The sequence below is a fragment of the Perissodus microlepis genome, chromosome 15 (assembly GCF_051167445.1).
Source record: "Perissodus microlepis isolate ML-2025 ecotype Zambia chromosome 15, ASM5116744v1, whole genome shotgun sequence".
Lineage (NCBI taxonomy): Eukaryota > Metazoa > Chordata > Actinopteri > Cichliformes > Cichlidae > Perissodus > Perissodus microlepis.
The window spans coordinates 16,409,715-16,430,481 of record NC_140475.1 but is presented as its reverse complement, the minus strand read 5'-3'; the positions used below and the strand labels follow the sequence as shown (position 1 = coordinate 16,430,481).

Here is a 20,767-nt window from a genome sequence, read left to right as displayed (position 1 = left end):
AAAACATATTTACACAGCCAAAGAGAGCATCATCATCCCCTCGGTTTTGAGCTTAATCCAATGCACCCCCCCCCCATAGCATATATCCATGCACACAAATTCCCTCGCTCCCTGACACACTTAAACATGCACACTGGAAAACACACCCTCTTTTATGGCCCATTGTTGCATAGAACAACCAGACAGTTGGCTACAGAAGTCATCAGTATCTGATTTGCTTTAGAGCACACCCAGCTTGTAATGGAGGATAATTAGAAATTTAATTTGCTGGGGCAAAGAGGGCTCAAACCCTTTTTCCCACTTCTGTTTTCCTCAATCCATTCCCCACCCCCTCCAGCTCTTAGCAGACTGACTACCATCAGTAACAGATGGGAAAAGGGAGATATTCACAGCCAGTCCGACACTTTAGAGCAAGGCAGGCGATATTAACGCCCCCCGTGGTCTTAGTCTCCTAGAGCATAGCCTTAAGGCGCTGAATGTTGGGATTAGCAATCAGCCTCATGGGTGCCCTGTGTGGGCCTAGTCCTCCCAAATGTTTCCTCAACCTTTTAGCAACTAAGCTCTTTCGTCAGCTTACAACTGCGTTCTTAGATTTATTCTAATATTTTAACCTTTTCACATGTCTGTTTTATTTAACTCAATATGGTAAATGTTGGAGCATAATACTGCTGGGGTCTTCAGTGGATAATGAAGGCAAGTAGGGGATAATCTGTTGGGCACATCCTTAAACACAAATGTATTTGTACAAATGTATTTTTTCTTTTTTTGAAATTCTGTAAGTGTGCTTTTTACACTTGTTCCTTCCACTGGCTTTCACAAGGCACTTGTGACTCTCCTTTAGTCATTGTTGTTTTTCGACATTTCTCAAAAACCTGCTCTCTTGAACAAACTCTTAACATCAGACCAGCGAGAGAACAGCTTGTGTTTAACTGTGACTCATTCCCTTCTTCATAAGCACAAAACGTGGTGTGCTGAAATCCACTCTGGCATTGCTTAGTGCTTTAATCATTTTTCCTAGTGTGTGCTTTCAAAGCTAGTATTCAATTTAGGCTGAGAGGCTGATGGAAAAGGGGGAATCAGCAAGGTTATACATTATCTTTACCACTGCACCATCTCTGGGCACCAAACGAGTGTTTATTCTTTCCTTTAACAGCCTCTATCCATTTTTGCTTGTCCGATCCACGGTGTGGTATGAACTGAAGACTCATCTCCCCATTGCTGTAGTGCAGAGCCTCTCCCTCACACTTATGACTGTTAGTTGACGCTTACCTGCCGCAACATGTCTCATTGTGGATTGTGATTGCTCAGAGCCATCATGTTCCACGGTAATGACGTATTTCTGCGCTCTTCCTTCTCTCGCTCTTCCTCCCTTCTCCTCCCGTTCTGTTTATCTAATGATGAGTGCATATTCCTGTCAGTATTTTTTTATTTTACTGCTTCTCGTTATTTTCTTTACCGCTTCTAAACGTCACCTCTGTCTTCTTTGGTAATTTTCAGAAGTACTTCTTTTCCCCATCTGTGCTCTTTTTGCAGTTGAATATAATTATATATTTGACCCTCAGGTAGGCTCAAACTAGTTTTGACAAGTACAGTCCCATGAGGGTATGGGTTTAAGTCAAATTTCTTCACTGCTCCACTTCCTTTTGACGTTTCTTTATTTTCCAGATCTTTTTCATCATTTTCACTTTTTAAGCTGTCATCCATTTGAGTTTCTCTATTCCCAAAGGATCCAGTAAGGGAAAAATTGTGTGTGTGCGTGTGTATTTTACCCATACCTGAGTCCATGTTAGCACTATAATGCAACACAGAATTACTTTTATTATAACTTGAACTGCTAAGTAATTTCATAGCACCGTTTTAATAGTTTTGTCTTTAAGCTTTATACAAGAACCTTCCTGAGACCAAAGCTGACATATTGAAAAAAAGATACATTTACAGTCTTTTCCACAAATTCTTACTTGTGTTGTTCAATCTGGGTAGATAATAGAAGTATCTGATGCTGTTTAAATCATCCTTATAATAGTACAGGGAACCACACTGTGCTCCTCTGCAGTTTGTAAAAATATTCTGGGCTGTTTCTGTCGTGACGACAAGCCTTGTCTTTGTGAATGCTAGTCTTGGTGTAGCAGATGCAAATGAAAACTCCAATAATGGAACTCTCACAGAGCTCATATGCAGTTCAGGTTTTTCCTGCCTTGACTGAAAGCACTTAGTTTGCTGGGCTTCTTAATGGAGCAGAAGTTCCCACATTGCCATGCATTTCATTGCCTACGGGGTTCATTCAGACTGGCCTGACTTCAGTAAACTGTGTGACCTGAACAATCTAAGCCTGTCTTTGGAACAGTTTCTTACTGCCCTGTCAGCTAACACCATGATCATGCAGGAGCCTTGTTGACTTACCAACAACATAAACAAAAGTGTATGTGCTTAAAGTTACAAGAAGAGCGAGCCTCTCATTCTGCACTCACAAGTATTATACATGATTTGAGATAACGCCAGATTCTCTGGTCTCTTCTGTGTTTTTCGGCTCATTATTTTTTATCAAGCAGCACATTTAAATACAGTATGCAGTCTGAACTCATTACTATAGAATAAAGAGAGGGAACAGAGGAAGCCTTTGTTGTAATAGGTTTAAGGTATTGGCATTATGCATCTTTTTTTTAATCTGTCTTTGTCTAAGAATAGCATTAACTTAACTTACATTAATATGCTCATGCATTTGTATCTGAAGCAGTCCTGCAGATAAGAAAACATTCAAAAGAACAAAAGGATGAATGCAATTACCACTGATCTGTCTTCTGCACTGCTATTGACTACCTTGCAGTGCACCACAAAAGATCAAAACAGTGGCTAAAGGCTGTTGCCCCCAAAATGCCCCCTCAGGCCCTTTTTTTTGTTCCCTGCTGCCTTTCAGCCCAGGGTCATTAATTCATCACCTTACCACCTCCGTTACTACCATACTCAGAGGTCCTTTAATCACCCACAAGCAGTTCAGGGACCGAGTCATGGTGTCAAATGGCATCCTGAAATAAGTGCAGACAGTGTTTGTATGTGTAGAAGAAAGCGTGACTGTGTGTGAGTGTGAACACTTGATACTACTTTAACACACAAAGCTTGGCATTTCTTGTAAGGAAACTCCAGCTCATTGTTAAGGTCTGATTATTACTGGTAATCTCTTTCAGTACATTAAGGCAGCTCTTTAAATATCTCTTTACAGATCCTGCCTATCAAAGCCAACATGTTTGTGTCTGTTTGGATTGTAGATTTTAATTTAGGTAGCTGCTGTAATCATGTTTTTGAACTTGAGATTCAGGATGGATCATCTAATTACATTTTGAGATGTGTGTTCTGTATTAAATCTGTGTACTATAGAAGCTAGCTAGAGCATAATTAGTATTTGATTAAAAAAACAAGCAATCAAGAAAATGAATGTAGGCGCAATTATATTAAAACCAAATGAGATGTTTCAGTAAAACCAAATGTGAAACATTTGTGTGTTTCTTTGTCTTACATCATCTTTGACTTTGGTTTTGGACACTTGACAGGGTGCAGCTGCTAATCTGGTGATATCATCTGTCCTTTTGGGAAACTTTAATCAGCATTTTTCAGGGTGCTATGTTCTAAATAGTTAGTTATTCAAGATAATAACAATGTTATCTTGAGATTAAGCCATAATGAAAAATAATTGCTAGCTTCTGCTGATAAAATTAGATGATTTGAAAGCAAAGAGGGTTTAATGTCGACCTCATTATCTTCAATTTTATATCTAAAACTGTATTTATAATTTTAGAATATACCTACAATAATGTTATGGTAACTGCATGTTTTGTTCTGCTCAAAACACCCAAACACACACACCCACGAGCTCAGGGTGTGCCTTGTTTCTGGGTGTTGACTTTGTGTGTGTGTGTGTGTGTGTGTGTGCGCGCGCGCGCGCGCGCGTGTGTGTGTGCGCGCGCATGTTTGTTGTGTATGAGTAGGCACTCGCACATTTAGAGTGTTTGCATTTAATCTTGTGCTGCCAGCTTAGAGCGGCATTTCTCTACGGAGATTAGAGGATATTCGAGGCACTGCTGTGGAAATAGTCTCTCTTTCAATCTCTATACACACACACACACACACACACACACACACACACACACACACACACACACACACACACACACACACACACACACACACACACACACACACAAGAGGCAAGACAAAGTGCCTGTTTGTGGTGTTGGTGTATTTGTTTATGTCAAGCAAGTGATAAAGCACTGCATTAGACCTTGCCTAATATGATTTTAGAAGTACTCAGACCAGGGATTAAATAATGAGCCATATGGTCATTAGTGCTGATGGCATTATTAATGTTTTTGTGTTGAGTGTTTAATTTTACTTGTTAGTAAGAAAAGCCACAACACAGTGTATAATTCAAATCAATAAATCAGACAAATATGATGTACGGATTAAAAGACAAAACAAATCCTTCACTTATTATGACAAAATTAATTTATACATTATTGCCCAAAGGGGTTTAAGTGTTTATTGGAAAAATACCCGACCTCCTCCCAAATGGGTCACATGGGTGGTAATAAAAATGTATGTGTATGATCCACATATCTTTTTTCAGTCATACCGAAAGCAAAGTCAGTCTCCTGCTGTCTCAATTTACACAGGTGTTGCAATGTTGATGTCAGATCGGCTGGATTTACAGGCTCTGCTCTCGCCAGTAACAGCTCTTGTTGCCTGCATGTATTAACATGGCAGTGGGAGTGCAGCACAAATTCACTCTAACACTGTGATTAAACAGTCGCACAAGACGCAAAGAGCAGTTGCCGTGTCACTGCAGTATATATGTGTGATATATGGAGCACAGGAAGGTGGATCAAAGCTCGATTAACTTTAGGTCTTCTGACTCATCTTGTGTTTATTGGCTGGCTTAGAGCTTCAAGTCTGTCATTAGCACGGAGTAAATGAGCCTCGCTAAAGACTCTGTCTCTCCTCCAGACAGATAGAACTAATGTTAGCGTGGGCTGAAAACGGTTTAATGAACAGCAAATAATCAAGAGAAATTAGATCTGTATGAAGCTCCTTGTGACATTTTAATCCACTGTAGGCTCTTGAGGTATTCTCTAAGATGCACAGCACGGCTGTCTCCACCTAACTTGTCATGTTGATACAGTGCTTCTCTCTTGCTGTTGTAAAAGCAGCCTAGTTTCAAGTAACAATACCACAGAGCTTTAATTATAAGCTCAACCTGTCAATTTGACAGAGGCTCCCTCTGAAAAGTTGTTTGACCCTGTGGCAGTCGCCTGCAGGGGAGACCAAGATGCAGTTTATGTCAGAGTAATGAAAGGACAGCACTATATTCCAGCAGCATTAATCTACCACTAAAATTTTAGTCAACGGAAAATGGTTCCCTGTTAAACTTTGATGGAGTCGGACAGAACACAAACTGTTTAATTCATAAATTTGGCACAATAATGGTAAATTATTCTTCAGATAACCCAGCAACTTCTCAGTCAAACACTTCCTGTTTCCTTGTAAGCCCTATAAATTGGAAAATTCTACATGAATTGATCCTTAAGACGTACATCATTTCCAGAAGGAGTTTCAGCTTCATTTAGTTACATAATTTATAATCGCTTTATATGGATCAAGATCCCAAATTGGATGCTGGCCTGCAGCTGGCAGTTCCTTAAGTAAGTGAGGGGAAGAGTTCTCAGATCCTGTTTACGTCTTGCTCAGAAGAGGTTCTCCACCGACAACTTAAGCAGCCCACTAATAATTATTTCTTTGACATGTTTCTGTATCTTCAGGTTGTCAGCACCCACCTGGTGTGCAGCACGGATACCTGCTGAACCAGACTGAATCCAACCGGGGCTCTTTCCCACCTGGCACTGTGTTAGTGTATGGCTGTGAGTCTGGATACATTGCAGAGTCTGGATCCAGATCCATTGTGTGTACCACTTCTGGAACCTGGTCCCAACAACTGCTACGCTGTATCAAAAACAATGGTAAATAAGCTTCAAAAATGCAAATATACCTGTGATAAAGCAGACAAGCAATGCAATTTAGTGTTTTTAATGCGACTTCAAGTAGCGTACTGTCAATTTTGTGGTCAAAATCCACATTTTTAGCTGATTTTGCACATAAGAAAGCCACTTTTCTTTATGCTGATAAAACACGCAAATTATTTTTTAATATTGCGTATGCACTTATGTAGGCAGGGGTAGTCTGGGAGGATGTGTATGGATATTTGTATTGCTGTCATACATATTTGTATTTTATAGTTTATTTACTCTTAATGTCTTCCCTATAAGGCAACTTTTATTACTTCTAACATTGATCACGTGCTCATAAGAGACATGGCTGTACCAAATCTGAAGTGTCAGATCTCTTTAGAAAATTTAGCTTAATTCTGAGAACTCAAGCCAAAGGAATTAAATAAGTACACATGTAGTAAATAACAGTGAACACATTTTCAACAACAAACATAAAATCTCTATTGCCTGTCTCTCTCTCCAGTATGTTCACTCCCTACCCAACCAGAAAATGGGGGCTACCGTTGTCATCCGACTCACTGCAGCCCTCTGATTGAAGGCACCGTCATCGAGTACTTCTGCGCCGAGGGTTACGCTCTGAAGGGAGAGTACAAGTTCCTCACCTGTCGGAATGGCGAGTGGGACCGTCCCATGCAGATTAGCTGCCGACTCACAGAAGGTCTGCCATCTCGGCTAATCTCTGTTAGCTGTTATATCTCTGAGCATGCATAACCAGTTGCAGATATGTTAAAATCAGCAGATCACATTCTCACTTCCTCTACGTCTTGTTTTGTCCTCTCAGAGAAGGAACCGAGTTCTCCACTGGGTACACCTGCTCTGTCTATTGTGATAATCACAGCCGGCTCTGTGGCATTCGTCCTGCTTTTAGTGGTGCTGTTTGTTCTTGTACAACCAAAGCTCAAGTCTATTCATCACAACAGGTAAGACACATAAACTTTACTGCAGTCTCACACCAGCAAATACTTCACGATAAAAAATTAGTTGGATATGTTGCTGATAACAAAAATTCCGCTTCTACGCAGTCGTGTAGTTTCTCAATCGACTGAAGGCATTTTTAGTTGTGGTTTCATAAATTTCAGGACCTTATGTAACATTTTAGAGGGTATTTTCTAAGACAATTTAATAAATTGTGTTCATATCCTTGTTGCAAAACATAGTCGCTCATCTCTTCTTAATGGACTCCATTGTAAAGCTGGTTTCAGGGAAGTTGCTCCGCCGAAAACATCAATAAAATTGGCCAGTAAAGTGTGATTACTTGAAATGACATCAGGCTTTAGATTTAGTCACATTTTACAGCCTGGTAAAGACTTTTCAGCCTCTGTGTGGCTCTGTTTGTGTTTTGTTTGTTGAAAATATATAAATATATCATATCAGTCTTACATGGAAACTTTCGGAAGCTTAACCTTTGTGCCATAAATTAACACAATCTTTCTGTGACACACCCAGCATTCAGACGTAGGCTCGAATCATAAAAAGTTTATGTTTGACTAGTTGCGCAGGTTAGCATTTCTTGAATTCCTTAGTAATGAAACATAGCCTATGTTATGAGTTACTGCCATCTGCGTAACTAACCAGCTGTGGTTTCAGCTTGAACATGGACTTGGTTTGGTGATTCACCTGGTTCACACTTTTCATTCTTTCTTCATGTCTGTTTATCAGGAGGGAGCAGGGCGTGTCGGGCCAAGCCAGCTCCATCATGGTGGAGGGTGTACAGGTGACCCTGCCCTCCTATGAAGAGGCAGTATATGGAAGCAGTGGACCATGTGGCCCTTCCGGTTCTCTTCCTCCTCCTTCTTCACCGCCGCCTCCAGTCCCTCCAGAGTCTAGAGTTCCTATTGTGCTCTCTGAGGGGCTTCCTCAGGGAGCCACAGGAGGTCAAAGCTCCAGGAGAACCCGCCACCACAGAGACTTAGACTTCTGTCTCCCATCCACCTCCTCCTCTTCATCCTTCTCCTCCCGCCGTCATGCAGAGACGGTGTTGGTTCACCAGGCTCCCTCTTCCTCCTCTTCATCATCATGGATTACAGAGCACCCTGGGGGTGCATGCGCAGGTCCCCTACCTCTCCGTAGAGACTCTGACAGCAGCGACCAGCACAGCCTGCTTTCTGTCACCTCAACAGATGATTTTTGTGATGGTAAGACGATGCAGTCTGCTCATTTTTCTCTGATTTTTAAGTTGTAGTTGCATTGGTCTAACTGTGTTCCTATATATTCCATAGACTGAGTTACAGCTAAGATTCTGAATAAAGACTCAACCACTCTGCATTGGATTAAGTTTGTAAATTTAAATAACTGATTTTTTTTCCTTTTTTGTTTGTTTTTTTTTTTTATAGAGGATAGCATTAAAAAGTAGCCAGTGTGACACCTGTGTAATATGTACATGGATTTTATTTTCCATAGAACATGTAAAGTGCATATCAAGGACAAGAGTAGACAAGACCAAAAATGACAAATGAATAAAACTCAATATAAACTTTGATGTAATGTATTTTAAGTGTGATGGGTTGAGGACTGCACTAAGAATGACCCTAAATGTATTGGTCATTTGTCATATGACTCTTCTCCTCTCCTGCAGATATTCCCCTGTTGAAGGAAGCATGAAGCCTGCTGGCCTGCTATCAGCATCAGCACCAGAGCCCCTCTTTCCCTTTCTCACGCTGCTGGCCAGAACTGACTGTGGCTGTCAACCTTCTTCCCTGATCCCGCCCCACTGCAGCCAGCAGAGAAAAGACTAGAACTGTGCCCTTTCCCTATCACAGCCTCTTCTGCCATTGCTAGACATGCAGAGCAAAGCTGACAACCAATACCCATATTGCACTGTAAGGCAATTACGGAGCACCACAGGACCCACCTGCTGGATCAGACTAAAGACGAGCCAGACAAGCAGAGTGGTGCCAGTTTAAGTTAAATCCTGTAGATCCTGTGTATATGAGTAAAAAACATACCTGAGTCAAGGTTGTGTACTATAGGCTATGTATTACCATACACTTGCCTCTACCCAGATGTATTTCTCTATATTAACATTGCTAAAAGAGGCTTCTTCAGAGAAGGCTACAACAATCGAGACACGCCAGCTGCATCTGACACAACTGTGGATACAAAAAAAAAAAAGAACAAGAAGAAAAGGAAAAAAAAGTGTGATTTTCGCTCCTGATGCTGTCGGCACTCAGTCTTCCCGCCATACTTGAAAAGTTGTGAGTGATGCCTGAGTTCCTTGTGAATGCTGCATGTGGTTTTCAGTTGTTTGCTGTCACGGCACGGCGGCCTATTCTGAATGAAGCATGAAGCCTCCTCTCTGACTGTCTGCTTATCTGTGCATCCAGTTGGCGTCTAACGTGTGGATAAGTAGGAGTGACAACCACTTCACCAAATCACAACTATAAAAAGATCTGCTTCTTCTTTTTTTTTTTTGGTTCTCTTGCTCGCTGGAAGCTGCTCCTTCTCTCGCATGAGTGGGATTAATTGGTGTTTTGGATCCACAACTTCGCTACACATCTTAGCTGTACAGGGAAAGAAAAACAACATGCAACATTTTATCTGAGCTTAAGAGTGAGCTGTTATTGTTGTTGTTGTTGTTAAACAAGGTGATTGGGCACATGAGTCAAATTTAATTTCTTCCCATCGTATTTATTGCGTGGCGTGTGGCTCGATTTGCTTTAAGTTGCTTGATTTTGAGTGCGTGTCTGTGCGTGTATGTTTATGTGCCAGCGAGGCCACAGAGAACATGTCCTCTTATGGTTAGGCCTTGATACAGCCATTTCCTGATTTGCCTCCCTTCTGATCCGAGGCTGGCTTCACAATGTCCCCGTCAGTCACCATAGGAAAACATCCCTCCCAGCATTGAATAAGTCACATGAACAAACCAGCTTCACTTCAGGCGTCGAGTCCACAACACAATGTGTGTATTATTCATTCGCTCTCAAGCTAGAATAGTTATTATGTTCTGCTGAATGGCTGTAAAACACGGGCCTCCTCAGAGGAACTGGCTCATGCTCATCTTCACACTGAACTAAGGACTCTCCACTTTTGTGCATTATTGACACAAACTGCAACTGGTTGCAGTGAAGTAAATAAGAGTTTTGTTATAAATATAAATATATACAGCACCCTGTCACATGTACTCACTCACCCCTCGAATGCCAAGTGCAAGCTTAAGAGAGAATCTTGTTATTCTGTTAGAAGTCATCCTCTGTTTTCGTTGCCACTTGAAAAGCTTAGGGGGTTGAGCTGGTCACCCTGACAACAGCATGACTGGGATGGATCCTCAGAGCTACTTTATAACCTTAACTGCCTGGGAAAAAAATACAATAACACAGCAACCTGTCTGAATTTCTATTCTCAGTTTTATTTTGACATTCGTTTGTCACGTCAATGGCTACATTATTAATGCAAACAGATGTTGCCTTAGACTTGTAAATGTTCTTTCTTTTTTTTTGATGTATAATCTTAAGCCTCTGCATTGGTTGCACCACAATACTGCAACATGTTCTGTTTTCCCAATGGCCTTACTCTATTCTTTTCTATTCTATGCATAAAACTGTCTGTATATGTATCAATGAGTTTACTTTTGTTGTGGACACGACTAAATGAATGTCCATCCTTCTCTGTCCTCCCCTAGCTTTTCCAGCTACTGTGATGATGATGATGATGATGGTGATCCTTTAAGCACCTATGTTTTATTTGCCCTTGGCTTTCTCTTTTGTTACAAGGCATTAAAAAAATTATGGTAAAGGGGCAAAAATTGAATTCATTTGCATTCAGAAGCACTGTTGTACAGTGTTGCTTCCCAGTTAGAAAAACATCTGGATTTTTGTTTGTTTCAATGCTTTCAGCTTTGGTTTTTCCTCTGTACATGGCAGTGGGTGTGAAGATAGTAATTTAATATTTGTATAAAGTTTAATTTAATTTTACAGTGTGTATATAACTTTCTAATTAAAGCTTTTTTTTGAATGTGTAAAGTGACCTGTCTCTTATTCATTGCCACATCGTGCTGGACCCTCTGTGTTGCCGAATTTATGCACTTCCAGGAAAATATTGATCACATTCTCATGTCAAGACATTTCCAGTGCAATGTGTATCCGCTTGTGTTACTCGGAACATGATTCATTTTCCTTTGGACTGGAAAATGGAAGACCTGATTCTCGTTTTGCACATGGATGGCCAGCTCCAGTCTGAATGAATGCACAAGTAGACTTCCTAGAGCCATCTGATATTTTTAAGCCTAACAGGGCTGTGCAGTGAATCAGATTTTTATTTAAATACAAGAATAGCTTCCTGCAATTATTAAAACAAGATAATCAAGATGGAAATTAAGGGTGGGCGATATAAACGATATAAATTTGGCCAACGATAGAGATTTTGACCATACCGCTCTATCGCGATAGCGCATGTTGTTGACGTCATCAAGCGGCGCCTGTTCTGGTCGACAGCATTGCAGCGGCTACAACCATTATCATCTGCAAATTATGCGTTTCAAAAAGACAGAACTTGTGTCCCAACGGCTGTCGCCTACTGGAATAACTTATACCAGGACCTGGAATGGGAGAAGATTTGGACCTTACCGTCGAAATTTCTATTAAATAACAAAGTAAAGGAAATATCTTTTAAAGTTATTCATCGTTTTTACCCAACCAGATCTTTTCTTGTACGTTATAAAAAGGACATTGATATTAACTGTACATTTTGTAATTGTGTGAAGGAAGATATTTCTCATTTATTTTGGTCATGCTTATACACGAATCTTTTCCGGCAAGAATTTTGTGTTTTTGTTGTTTCCTTTATCTTTTCTGAGTTCTCTCTTTGTTACGAGAAAATATTGTTTGGTTTCTTTAAGTACCCCATGCACAGGGCAAACGAATTTTATTTGATTAATTTATTGATATTATTGGCTAAATTTCATATACATAAGTCGAAATTTTCTAACGCAAAACCATCCTTTCGGTGCTTTTTAAATGAAACCAAACAATATGTTAAAACCATACAACATTCTCAAAATCAAAAAGCTGTCAAAACCATAAACTTATGTTCCCTGTTCAATATCATCTGATTCTTTAATAGACTGTGTCTATTTTTTTTTTTATAGGAACCCCCTGACATTGTGTTTGCTACTTTGTATTTGTATGTCTGTATTTTGTGCTTTGTCAATAAAGCGTATTAAAAAATAAAAATAAAAAAAAAATCTGCAAATTATGCCGGGCGACAGTCATAGCAAAGAGGTGAAGCACTTTTGAAATATGGGGAAAGCTAAAAACTGCGCTTCCTCCACTTCCGTAACATTGATTCGTTAATGTTGAATTCTCTTGCAGCTGTTCTATTCCCATGTTGTTGCAGTATATTAATGACTAACCTCGTATTGTGGATGAATGATCTCAGTTGTTCTCCTGGCTGAAGTTTGCTCCGTGTATAGCATCCTGCTATGCCACTGCATTTGTCCCTAACCACCAGAATCCCTCACGTTAACTTTTATCGAGTGGAAAAAAGTTGGCGTTCATCCTCCATCTTCACTGTGCTAATGTTATGCTAACATAGCTGTGTCGCTAGCAATCACGTAGCACAACATTATATACCAGGTAGTCCAACTTCAGTAACCCTGCAAACGCCACTGCTGTTTAGTTTTCTGTCTTTATGTTGGGAGTGGTAGCAGAGCTGTACGTTTAATTTGTTTCAGAAATCTGTCAGTCAGAACATGGTATGTCATGTTTAGGTGGAAACTAGCGAGCTAACTTCCTGTTAACTTGTAACTCCGTTAAATTTAATAAATTATGTTTTCATGGATGCCTGGATGTTAAACTCAATTGTTACACCTGGTAAAGCAGCAACGCTGATTTTTTTTATTAAAGATTAAAGAATTTAGACCGTTTTTAACTCTCAGTGTTCGTTTGACTTTGGGACCTGAAGAAAAACGGAGTTTTGGACCCAGATTACTCCGCGAAGCTCCTCACTACGGCAGCCGTAATGCTCTGACAATCCATCAAGCAGTGCCGGTTACCAAAGTTGTACTAAAACATTTTTAACAGATTTCTGCACGCCAAAATCGGTTCGAGGTCAGTAAGCACAACCAGAATTCATACATAAGGAACACTCGATTTTTGAGAAAATTAAAGGATTTTAAGTGTGCTTTATAGTGTGGAAAATACATTATACAGAAGAAAAGAATATATCTTGATATATATTGTTACCGCACATGCTTCAAATTATACCGCGATATGGATTTTGGGCCATATCGCCCTGCCCTAATGGAAATCTTGTTTAGCTTTAAGCATCGTTTTACTTCACTTTTGCCTCTCCATTTAATGTCCAAATTGAATTCACAGGCTGTGGCAGAACTGCTTCTTTTCAGCTGAATTATAATTAAAGCTAAAGGAATCATTCAGTATTAAATAATTCTGATCTATCCATATTGATCATATATATTTTTACATTACCTAGCAGCTCAGTTTTGGGTGGTATTGCATCTCCTCCAAGTCAGTAGAAATAAAATTTAAACGTTTAACTGATGGGAGATGGAAATATGTGTACTCATGGTTAAAGGTTATCGTGGTTTGTTTTGATCTATGTGTGTTGTCTGCTGTGGTTGATTGAAACCTGAGAAGCCTATCCTCCTTTAAAGGTGTGGTATTGCTTTCTTATTACCTGTGTTTTTTTTGTTTTTTTTGTTTTTTGTTTGTTTTTTTTCTGCTTGATTTCTGTAAAAAATTATTGCAACTTGCGCTTTATTGTTATGATCCTTTGTCCTGCTGCTCTACTAGTGTTATGCCAAACAGCCTAATTAAACCGTAGACATAATGCTCAAAATGAGAAAATAGGTTTTAAATGTTTTCTATATAGTTGCCGAGTGACACCTAGTGGTCAGACTCCAAAACTACATGAGTCGGATTTGTGACGTCATCTCCGTAGACGTTCTCCCAGCACTTCGGCTTTTTTCGAGTTCTGCAGTGTCAGGCTGCGTCACTGGTCACGCGGGATGTACCCCCCCTCCCTCCTCCCAAACTCCCGGAGACCTCTGAGGTTCCATTTTGTTTTATTCTGGAGTTGAGGCTCACTGTCGCCAGTCAGTAAAATCAGCTGCTGCAGTCCTCTTAAAGGTACGTGTACATCGACTGAAATTTATTATATCTACATTACAGACGGGTGTCATTACTTGATATTATCTGGGTATTTAGTTATCTTTGGACCGACGGTTGACAGGCTATCGTTGCGAAAGCGGGCCACAGGCTGAGGCACATAAGTAGGTCATTTGTATTCCTCTGAAGCTGTGTTAGCTAAATCCTTAAAAACTAACGTAAGTGTTTCGCTTGTAGCTAATTAAACGTGACCAAATCATGAGCGGATGTCGTATTTTCATCGGCCGGCTGAGCCCCTCGGCCAGAGAGAAGGATGTGGAGAGGTTTTTCAAAGGATACGGCCGCATCCGAGATATCGACCTGAAGAGAGGATTCGGCTTTGTGGTGAGTCACCGAGCGAAAGTAGGTCAGGATGGCTGAAAGGTATTTAAATGTACTCTGAGCGCCATGCACGACTCTGCAGTTAAATTTAGACTCCATACTTTATTTTGCAGACCTGACGTGATGTTTTGAAGCAGGCTGCCGCAGGGAATCATCATGGTTTCATTTTTACGGCCTACTTCTTGTTTAGTGACATACCCACCAGTAAATCAGGGCCTAGTCGAGACTCGTTCATATACTTGGAGCGTTTTCTGCACACCAGAGTCATAAAGAAAGCAATTCAAAATATATGTATTTTTTTTTAAATCGGAAATTTCATAATAAAAATATCCTAAATTTCGAGGTGGAACAAAGATCGACTTTAAGCGGTTTTGTATATATTTCAAGGTGACCATTGAAATAAAGGTATTTTGCATAATGCTTCTAAATACCTACCCAAATAAGGACCTGGGAGCGTTACAAGATGGCTGCCGAGTGTCGAGACTTGGATCTGGAAAGATTTTGTTAGTTTTTTTCCTGCATCGAAAATGTTATTGCACCCCCTAAAGAGGATTTGGCCTTCCCCCAATGAAAAATCACCAACGTTGTAATGACGTTATGATTTTAACAGTTTTATTCTACTTATTAAATGGCCTGGGCTAACAGATTTCTCCGAGGTTTTGCTCCATATCGACATTGACAGCATCACACAGTTGCTGCAGATTTGCTGGGTGATGATGATGAGAACATCCCAAAGGTCCTGTATTGGATTGAGGTCTGCTGGATTGAGGTGTACAGTCATGGTCTCATTGTCAGGTTAAAAGAGCTGTTTTAGATGGTTTGAGCTTTTTGACATGCAGCATCATCCTGTTGCAAGCAGTCATTCGAAGACGGGCACACTCTAGTCATGTAAGGATGGACGTTTAACGCTAGAACCACCAGGAGGTGTCATTCTTGAAGTAGTGTTATAAATTTTAATGAAATTTTAACTAAGATTTGACAACACGTGCTTGAATGTAAGATGAATTTTCAGGGGTTTTAATCAGATTTCTAAAATTTTGTAGATTATTTCATTACAAGTTAAAATCCACATTAGAATAAACCGAACATGGCACGTATCTATCACAAAATCTACATCTATCAGTGGGGTCTCTTTTTATTGAAATAATAAACACTTTCGTTAAAGAAATCTGCAGACATGGAAGGAAAATCCATAGATTTGATTAGACAAAGTAATACCTACTGAAAAATCCTGGCATTAGCTGCAACTTCTAATCTAATAGAGTTTCCCCTATTTTCATGTCCTTGAACACAATTTGGTCTTATTTGCTCTGATTTGTGTCCACTTATGCAACATTAATATTTCCCTCTCTAGAAGGACAGAAAAGTCCACATTGCAACACTTGGAAGGGTTGGAGGTGGATTGAATCACTTTACCGCTCAGACCAGAGACCAATTTTGAGTCATACGTGTGATGAATTTTTACTTTTCTAAAAGAGTGATGTATTTTTTTAATGTTATTCGTTACCATTCTTTTGGTATTAAAAGCTATTTGATTAGTCATTAAATGTTTCAGTAAAGTATTAAAAACAGGACACATTATTGGTGATGAAAAGGATAAACATTAAGAACTGTGGATGTAAAAGGTGTCGTGTGCTTGGTCTGCAGGAGTTTGACGACCCCAGAGATGCAGAAGATGCTGTTTATGAGCTTGATGGCAAAGAGCTGTGCAATGAAAGGTAATGAATTTCCTTTGTGAATAAAGGGACTCATTTCCTATTTGTTGCCATAATAAAATATATTTTTAATGCTTGATACATCAGGGTGACCATTGAGCATGCTCGCGTGCGTCTGCGCGGTGGCCGCGGACGCGGTGGCGGCGGCGGAGGGGGACGTTTCTCTGATCGCTACGGCCGCGGCTCCCAGAACAGCCGGAGGTAACAGCTCCCCTTTTTAAGATGCCATGCAAGTTCCCTTTAATTCCATTCAAAAAAAGAAGAATGGATGCACACACAACCTCAGCAAGCACGCTCTGTAAACAGCTTCTGTTATTTGGTGAAAGGTCAGTCGTCAGATTATTGCAGCAGTTTAATGGCCCGCAGGCTGGAAATGTTCATAGCCACGATTAACATCAGCACAAGTCTTGTCTTCGCTGATCTGGAAAGCACTTTAACATGAGTTCGCCTTGTAATGACAGTTTGCTAATGAGAGCTCTTAGACTCTGGGTAAAGTCTGTATCAGCCCTACACTGTTATTGCTCAATTGCTTCTTTTATATCTTTCCATTTCCAGTCGTAACCCTCCTCCAATGCGCACCGAGAACCGCCTGATTGTGGAGAACTTGTCCTCTCGAGTCAGCTGGCAGGTTAGTATTGGCTCAAGCGTCTTTTAAAAACCAGAACAAAAGCAAAAAAAAACATGACAAGCCTTTGAAAGCTGCAACAGAACACAAATGTTATCACCTCCAACAGTCTATCTCCAAAAATACACATTAAAGTTTCAGAATTGCTGCTAAAAACAGACTATGTTACTGAAATCAAAACAGTTCGAACAGTTTTACCTTGTTATACATCAGTCAGCCCAAGTTATTCTTTTTCAGAATGATTGCTCTGATTAATCTGCATATCATGCAGTTCATTAGTGATGCAAAGAGCAGCAGAAGCAGCAACAAAACACTTAATTTGTTCCTGTTTTCACATTTTAACCAATTCTTCACCCCTTTATTTGCCAGTCATATGGAAGAGCTCGCTTATGGTGGAGTTAACCCCTTCTGGGTCCTTCTGTCTGGGTTGAGCCTGTGGTGTCAGCCAGTCTGTCCTACTCCTAGTTGATGCCTGCTGGTCATGTGAGCGCTCGCTCCACACTAGAGGCGCTGGCGGCCCCCTTCGCTCGCTCGCAACGCCTGATGTGTGGTTGAGGGCGAGAGAGAGGAAACAGAGGGTTGGCAGAGAGAAAGCAGAGGAGAGAGCGAGAGTCGATGGTGATGGTGGTGGCGTATTGATCGATGGTTCGTTAATTTGAGGGGCTTCGATCGATATCCCCCCTCCCTTCCCCCCTCTGGTGTTCCCGCACGTCGTGAGCGAGAGAGTGTGAATTCCTGCCAGGTGCCCGTGGATATAATCTGCTGTTTTCCCGGTTATGGTGGGCTCGGAGAGCCTGCGGCCCACCCCAAAGGGTTTCGCTCTCAGGTAGTAGTTTCCTCTCTTCCACCCTGTTCACTCTCTTTACTGAGGTGGGGTGCCGAGGCAGGGATGATCCCGGCGCGGAGCCCTGTGCCCTCCTTCCCAAGGAAAATGGGGCTCTGAGTGCCAAATGCTGCCCAGGCTGCGCCTCTGCAGTTCTTGCAGATGGTGTTCATCTCTCTGTAGTTTTAACGAGCGGTGTGTCCAAGGACCTCAAAGCTGCTGCAAGTAATCCGCCAATCACAATTGGCTTAGACCTTAATTAGCAATTATGAAACCCTCTTCTTTTTTTCCCCCCCTCTCCTCTATTGTTTTTGTAATTTTCTATATTGTTGAAACACTTGCAAGCTGAACAGACTGTGAGGTTCTTGGACTCATTCTCCTTATCTGCAGTAGTCTGTGTAGTCCTCTCAGAGAATCTAACCATCTCTCTTCAGTCCTGTTTGTGTCTCAGCCTGTGCTTGTGTTCTGAGGCGCTCCGTAAATTGACCAAAGTTTGCATGTGTAGGACCTGAAAGATTTCATGAGGCAAGCTGGAGAGGTGACTTTCGCAGACGCACATCGTCCCAAGCTCAACGAAGGGTGAGACTATTAACCGGTGCCCAGTGTCTGTTTATAAAAAAAAGGAAACAGAGTTTCTGACTAACAGTGTGTCTTATTTGTTTTCAGGGTGGTTGAGTTTGCTTCTCACAGTGACTTGAAAAATGCACTTGACAAACTCTCTGGAAAGGAAATTAATGGCAGAAAAATCAAGCTCATCGAAGCTGCCAAGAAGAGGTGTGTTTGTGGAAAGCCGTTCACTTCAAATAACGCCAGAATTTCTGAAAGATGTCTTTTTTGGCTGATGAACTCACTTTTTTCCTGTTTTTCTTTTATTTCTTTTCTTTTTAAAGTGTGCTTCAAACTGAATTCACCCAGTTGTAACAAATCAGCGCTGCTTTCAAGGAACTGCATACGCTTTTATGAAGAAAAACAGCTTATATGTTGAAAGTCAAACATGTTTGAGTTTTGATAGTAATTAAGGAGACATTAGGTTAACCATTCAGTGCACCTGGGCTAAATGTTAAACCCTCGTTTTCAAATTCTGCCGTGTACAGACTGGTGGAATGTAATACTGTACTAGTTTCTCATTACTGTGTTATGAAGGCAATTCTCAGTAACATAGATCTGTAAAAATGGTTCCCTTGAGACGGATTTAATTAGTTTGGGTTTCACTTTGAGCACCGCATATAGTCTTACTGTTATTAACTGTTATCTGTTATTAACAGATTAGTTTTCTTTTTTCATGAAACTGAAAATGCTAATTTAAATAAAAGCTAATAATCAAATTTTTTATGAATATTGATGTGAAGCTGATGTAATTTTTTTTTTTTTTTTTTTTTTTTTCCCCCCTCTTTCAGGTCGAGAAGTCGCTCACGGTCTGAGAGCTCCTCCCGTTCGCGGTCCCGTTCCCGTGGTCGCTCTGCATCACGCTCCCCAAGACGCTCCCGTAGCCCTGCCAAAGCCCACAACCGTTCCCGCTCCCGCAGCGGCTCGCCTGCCGGCGGCGCATCCTCCCCAACCTCCAAATCTAAGGAGCCTGCCAAGCGCTCCTCCAAGATGAGCAAATCAGCGACCCCGCCCTCCCCCGCGCCTGCCCAGAGAGCCTCCGCCTCCCGATCCCGCTCGCGTTCACGCTCCCGCTCTCGTTCTCCTTCTACTGACAGCCAGCGCTAAAGGCTGGGTGTAAGTTATCGGGAGTCAACAGAAGCCACGGCTTGTTTCATCAGTAGAATCAGCTCGGAGGATTTGGCACACTGGAGCTCCTGTAAACTCTTTTGAAAGAGTTTTCCCGGAGCAAGGTTTGCTTTTTCCTGTTTGGACTTTTCAAGTCACTGTTGCTTGATTTTCCCACATTTACAGGTGTTCTCTGAATCCAGAACATTCTCGAACAAAACTTCTGTGGACAGCGATGCTGTTTGTCCTCTTCCTCACTAGTCAAGAAAGCCCGGACGCGTATCTGTTAACACCGTGGCTCAATTTCAGGTGCGGACATGCACCACCTTTGTTTCTTCTTGCAAAACGCTGTGTGAGCCAGCATCTACATCAGTTAAATGAATCTCTCCACTATAATAAACTCTGAACAGGGATTTTAATTTCTGTTCAACTCTAGGATGCTTTTGATACGTCACCACTTAATCCTTTTGTGATACCTTTTGCTGGTCAGTGGCAGAATTTGAGATCATATTTCCTGTGCTTATTGCTCATGTTTTCTGAACCCCACAGCTGCTGCTGCTGTATAACTTCTGATGGTTGCATGTGCTTTTGTTTCATCAGAATATAATACCTTTGGTTTTTTTTGGGGTTTTTTTTTTACCTATTTGTGCTTAATACTCTAATGTAACTTTGGCAGCTCTCTATCAAGAACAATTGTGTATAATTAAGCACAGCATCAGTTAAACAGCTGTACAGAAAAATTAATTTAATAAATCCCACTTTTTTCCTTTTTTTAAATTTTTAAATTTTATTTTTTTTTTGCGGTGGCTTTATTATTTTAAGAGGCAAAAACTCAAGGATCAAGTCGACATTTACTTTCAGTGGTTTTGCTTACAGAATGTGGTTTTCATTAGCGTTGTACTTGTTTTTATTTGGGATTTTGTGTACAGACTTTTGTTTTAAATGTAATTCCAGTGGCCCTTGTTGGTACTATGAGAGTTTGGGTGGGGGGTAGATTTTTGTACATGAGGATTTTATTTTCAATGAAAATTATAATGGGTGTTTGTATGGTGTAGAAAGACAATAGACTTAACTAATAAACAAATTTTCATTAAAACTGGATCATCGTCATTAGTAACTTAAGTTATAAAGCACCAATACATTTACAAGTTTCAGATTACAGTATGCTTTTTCCGTTTGTATAGTCAGCTTTAGGATTTACTTGTCTGAGAATTCACATCATTGATTGATGTTATACAGTAGACTCTTTCAGCTCCTTCCCAGTAGCTGCAGGCTGGTAATTCTCTGTGGGTTAGAGGCAGGTTCATTACAAACCAAGCTCTGGCACAAAAGTTTCTAGTAGTTAGACATGAAATGTTAAGGTCTGGTTATTCGTCTGCGTAGACAAAACATGA

At 40.7% G+C, this 20,767-nt stretch overlaps 2 protein-coding genes across 4 annotated transcripts in view; both read left to right on the top strand.

Moving 5' to 3' along the window:
* The window catches only part of susd6 (sushi domain containing 6), a 32,200-nt gene extending 21,189 nt beyond the window's left edge, over positions 1–11,011 (top strand). Inside the window, exons 3-7 of the mRNA XM_084952227.1 lie at positions 5,808–6,005; positions 6,517–6,711; positions 6,835–6,973; positions 7,713–8,188; positions 8,629–11,011. Of these exons, the coding sequence (XP_084808353.1) occupies positions 5,808–6,005; positions 6,517–6,711; positions 6,835–6,973; positions 7,713–8,188; positions 8,629–8,654 (1,034 nt within the window). The 3' untranslated portion in view covers positions 8,655–11,011. The remainder of the gene's footprint in view (positions 1–5,807; positions 6,006–6,516; positions 6,712–6,834; positions 6,974–7,712; positions 8,189–8,628) is intronic.
* Positions 11,012–14,027: 3,016 nt separating this feature from the next.
* srsf5b (serine and arginine rich splicing factor 5b) lies at positions 14,028–20,469 on the top strand. 3 transcript variants are annotated; one of them, XM_084953273.1, is made up of 9 exons: positions 14,035–14,137; positions 14,216–14,280; positions 14,354–14,500; positions 16,145–16,215; positions 16,300–16,413; positions 16,768–16,840; positions 18,166–18,239; positions 18,327–18,434; positions 19,058–20,469. In XM_084953273.1, exons 3-9 carry the CDS (start codon positions 14,375–14,377, stop codon positions 19,371–19,373), a joined length of 882 nt encoding a protein of 293 aa, XP_084809399.1. In that variant the 5' UTR covers positions 14,035–14,137; positions 14,216–14,280; positions 14,354–14,374; the 3' UTR covers positions 19,374–20,469. The 3 variants fall into 3 exon arrangements, with proteins under 3 accessions (XP_084809396.1, XP_084809399.1, XP_084809398.1); XM_084953270.1 differs by lacking the exon at positions 14,216–14,280 and having other exon boundaries at positions 14,028–14,137; XM_084953272.1 differs by having other exon boundaries at positions 14,035–14,280.
* Positions 20,470–20,767: the final 298 nt, after the last annotated feature.